We start from the raw sequence: 5000 nt of genomic DNA on the forward strand, positions 1-5000 counted from the left end.
ATCACTATATTACATCCTTTTAAACGGCCAGGAAAGCCGATTGATGAGATGAGATGGCCAATAGCACTCAATCATGACAATAGAGATGATGCCTAAAACACAAGCCTCCTTCCTTTATTTCTAGAGAGTCTAGATACTGAACATGAGACAGAGAGTAGAGGACTATTTAGAAGCCCGTTTGTTAAATGGTGAGCAACATAGAAATTCAGATAGAATTAACTAGGAGTTCAAATTGCTGTTAAAAGCATGAAGTTCACTTTGCGGTCCTTAGTCAGTGGAACAAGGGCATATTATTTAGCAGGCCTTTAGTAAGGTCCTTGTATGTGAGTCTGACCTGAAGCCTGGTTCACTGTCTTCACAAGAGAAGTGCATATTTGATTCAGTCCCATTGACCTGGGCTGTCTCTCCTGTCAGTGTCTTCTGAGAAGCGCACGCTCTGATCTCCTCTGCAATTGTTCAGACGTGTCTTAATACCCCTGCCATCCCTAACCCTCGTGTGTTAATACCCCTGCCATCCCTAACCCTTGTGTGTTAATACCCTAACCCTTGTGTGTTCATACTCCTGCCGTCCCTAACCCTTGTGTGTTCATACCCCCCCCCATCCCTATCCCTTGTGTGTTCATACCCCCCCCCCATCCCTATCCCTTGTGTGTTCATACTCCTGCCGTCCCTATCCCTTGTGTGTTCATACTCCTGCCGTCCCTAACCCTTGTGTGTTCATACCTCTGTCATCCCTAACCCTTGTGTGTTAATAAATACCCCTGCCATCCCTAACCCTCGTGTGTTAATACCCCTGCCATCCCTAACCCTTGTGTGTTCATAGCCCTGGCATCCCTAACCCTTGTGTGTTAATACCCGTGGCATCACTTTCCCACCCCTTCCCTGACCTCCTGCTTGTGTGTTTTCTGTAGTGGCGGTGTGTGTGTGTGTGTGTGTGTGTGTGTGTGTGTGTGTGTGTGTGTGTGTGTGTGTGTGTGTGTGTGTGTGTGTGCGCGTCTGTTCACACCCTTCTCACCCCTGACCTTTGACCTCTGTTCTCCCTCTGCAGGTGAAGGCAACGAGGAGATCGGTGCCCTGATCCAAAACTACATACGTGAGATTGAGGAGCTCAGGTAAACACACACATACACACACACACACACACACACACACACCCTTCAGATAAACACCCACACTGCCACACTCACTTTTTGTCCTTGTCACATGGTTTGCTCTGCACACACTCTCTCACACACACACACCACACACACACACACACACACACACACACACACATACACACACACACACACACCCTTGTGGCTCCATCAGGCAGGTGGGAGATGAGGTCTGAAGCCCAGATGAGAGGCTGTTAAGAGCAGGTCACACACACACACACACACACACACACACACACACACACACACACACACACACACACACACACACACACACACACACACACACACACGCACTCTCACTCAGACACACACACACACACACACACACACACACACACACACACACACACACACACACACAGTGCTGAAGCCCAGAGGAGAGGCTGTTAAGAGCAGGTCACATTAAGCTCTGTCTGTATTCTCCTCACGTCTCTCAATTGTTCTCTTTCTCTGTTTATCTCTCTTTTTCATCGTCTTTCTCTTTCTTTCTACGACACTTTCTATGTCATTCTCTCTCTCCTTCTTCCCCACCGTCCCTCTCGCTTTCACTTCTCTCTTTCTCTCACATGTCTTTATCTCTTTGTGAGTCTGTTTTTCTCTTTCTATTTTTTGACACATCATTCTGTTGTTCCCACCCTCTCTCACTCCCTCTCTATGTACCCCTCCTTTCTCTCTCTCTCTCCCTCTCTCCCGCTCTCTCTCCCTCTCTCCTGCTCTCTCTCCCTCTCTGTCTCCCCCCTCCCTTTCTCTCTCTCTCTCTCTCTCTCTGTCCCCCTCTCTCTCTCCCTCTCTCTCCCCCTCTCTCCCTCTCTCTCTCTCCCTCTCTCTCTCCCCCTCTCTCTCTCCCGTCCCAGGTCCAAGCTCCTGGAGAGTGAGGCAATGAATGAGTCGTTACGCCGCAGTGTCTCCCGCCTCTCCTCGCGCTCCCCTTTCCCCGCCTCCTCCCACCAGGCCCCGCCCCCCGGCCACCCGCTGGGCTCCTCCCCCTCCATGTCCATGGAGGCCGAGATGACGGACGTGATCCGCCGGGCCAAGATGGACATTGAGCGCCTGAAGAAGAAGGAGAGGAACCAGAATAGGAAGAGGTTAGAAGCCTCGCGTCCGTCATCCCATCAACCAGTCCAGTTCATTAGGCTAATTAGACAAACGGCTTCACTGGTTTAATTAGTCTGGCTGATTGATGCTGAGATGTGGCCTACTCTGGTCATTTGCAAGACAAATTAATCGGGTTGTGTGCATGAGTGTTGCCTGTTCAATTTCATTAATGTGATCAATTCATCGAATGCTGATGACCAAGTCAGATGACCTGACCAACACATCGCACAGCACAGCACAGCACAGCACAGCACAGCACAGCACAGCACAGCACAGCACAGCACAGCACAGCACAGCACAGCACAGCACAGCACAGCACGCCTGAGGAAGGGTGTGTGATCGTTGGTTTCAAAATGCACAAGCTGTCTTTTGGAGCAATGGGCGGAACATGTCAGCAGACCATCCATCGTGTATAAATTACTGCTAACACACACACACACACACACACACACACACACACTGTTATTGAGAGGGTGTGAGCAGGGTATGTCTTCAGTTTGTACTACAGTGACCCTCTAAAGCTTTAGTACTGATGAGAAGCTGTAAAACTTCTCTACCAGACACTCACACACACACACAAACTCTGATCAGGCCTAGCTGTCCGGTGTGTGTGTGTGTGTGTGTGTGCATGTGTGCAAGTGCGTACACGTGTGCTTTATGCATATTCGTGCCAGCAACATGTCCTTTTTGTCCTGTGCTCCTGTACCAGCCAACACACACACACACACACACACACACACACACACACACACACACACACACACACACACACACACACACACACACACACACACACATATTCCCTCAGTAAATCTGCCCGCTGCAGTGTTCATTAGTGTGGACAGTAATGTTGCCCAGGGCTGCCTGAGCCAGGACCCCTAACCCTGAGCCAGGCTGATTCATGTGTAACAGCCCTGGGCTATGGGAACACACACACACACACACACACACACACACACACACACACACACACATACACACATGGCTATGGGAACAGTAATGGCGGGGCTGAACTCTAATTGCTGAACTCCTGCCCCCCGAGTACTCAACAGACAGGAGCTCACATGGCCGTCTTCTCTCAGGTCCTCTCCCAGGTCCTCCCTCTTTCCCTCTTCCTCTTTCTCTCTCGCTCTCTCTCTCCATCCCTCTCCCTCTCTCTCTCTCTCTCTCTCTCTCTCTATCTCTATATCTCTCTCTCTCTCTCTCTCTCTCTCTCTCTCTCTCTCTCTCTCTCTCTCTCTTCTCTGCCCCTTAGCTGTCTCTCATACCTCACGCACTGAGCTGGAGCTAATGTCATAAGGCAGGGACCAGCCACAGTGGAGAGGGTAGATACCACCTCAGATCTGCCCCCAGTGGAGAGGGTAGATACCACCTCAGATCTGCCCCCCAGTGGAGAGGGTAGATATCACCTCAGATCTGCCCCCAGTGGAGAGGGTAGATATCACCTCAGATCTGCCCCAGAACACTGGAGAGTGTAGATATCACCTCAGATCTGCCCCCAGTGGAGAGGGTAGATATCACCTCAGATCTGCCCCCACAGACTGGAGATGTAGATATCACCTCAGATCTGCCCCCAGTGGAGAGGGTAGATATCACCTCAGATCTGCCCCCACAGACTGGAGAGGGTAGATATCACCTCAGATCTGCCCCCAGTGGAGAGGGTAGATATCACCTCAGATCTGCCCCCACAGACTGGAGAGGGTAGATATCACCTCAGATCTGCCCCCAGGAGACTGGAGATGGCCCATAGGGGCCAGACCACTGCACACTGCACACTGCACACTGCACCCATAGGGCCCAGACCACTGCACACATAGGGCCCAGACCACTGCACACTGCACACATAGGGCCCAGACCACTGCACACTGCACCCATAGGGCCCAGACCACTGCACACTGCACACATAGGGCCCAGACCACTGCACACTGCACCCATAGGGCCCAGACCACTGCACACTGCACTCATAGGGCCCAGACCACTGCACACTGCACCCATAGGGCCCAGACCACTGCACACTGCACACATAGGGCCCAGACCACTGCACACTGCACCCATAGGGGCCAGACCACTGCACACTGCACTCATAGGGCTCAGACCACTACACACTACACACTACACACTACACACTGCACACTGCACACTGCACACTGTACCCATAGGGCCCAGACCACTGCACACTGTGCACAGGGGACGCACTCAGAAGTCAGAGAGGGCCGCAGAGTGAACCGCCGGAGCTCCACATTCCTCTAGTGTGTGAAGCTATACAGAGGGATGATGCATGTAGAGCTGTGTTTGAGGATGTTCAATCGATTAATGTGTGTGTGTGTGTGTGTGTGTGTGTGTGTGTGTCTGTGTGTGTTTCTGCTGCGTGTTTGCTCTGTCCACAGCCCAGAGAAAGACAAGGGGCTGAAGAAGCGAGCAAAGCTTCTAGAACAGGAGAACCGGGAGAATGGGGCGAACCGAGCGAACGGAACAAACAGGGAGAACGGGCGGAATGTCGGAGGAGACTCGGACGAGAACAATGGAGTAGAGGTGAATCTGTCCTCCTTCAGTGTAAGTGTGTGTGTGTGTGTGTGTGTGTGTGTGTGAGAGTGCATGTGTCTCAGTCTGTGTCTGTGTGTGTGTGTGTGTGTGTGTGTGTGTGTCTGTTCGGTCTGTGTGTGTGTGTGTGTGTGTGTGTGTGTGTGTGTGTGTGTATCCATCAACACAGGAGTGAAAGATACACTAAACATAATGAATCCATCT

The 5000-nt window shown here is 51.6% G+C and overlaps 1 protein-coding gene across 6 annotated transcripts in view; it reads left to right on the top strand.

Annotated features, from left to right (window-relative positions):
* kif21b (kinesin family member 21B) overlaps positions 1 to 5000 on the top strand; it is a 100068-nt gene that overhangs the window by 53563 nt on the left and 41505 nt on the right. For all 6 annotated transcript variants that reach the window (XM_031567825.2, XM_031567826.2, XM_031567819.2 and 3 more), the window contains 3 exons: positions 1049 to 1112; positions 2015 to 2245; positions 4643 to 4787. In XM_031567825.2, coding sequence (XP_031423685.1) covers positions 1049 to 1112; positions 2015 to 2245; positions 4643 to 4787 — 440 coding nt within the window. The remainder of the gene's footprint in view (positions 1 to 1048; positions 1113 to 2014; positions 2246 to 4642; positions 4788 to 5000) is intronic.

Source organism: Clupea harengus, chromosome 5 (genome assembly GCF_900700415.2).
Source record: "Clupea harengus chromosome 5, Ch_v2.0.2, whole genome shotgun sequence".
Lineage (NCBI taxonomy): Eukaryota > Metazoa > Chordata > Actinopteri > Clupeiformes > Clupeidae > Clupea > Clupea harengus.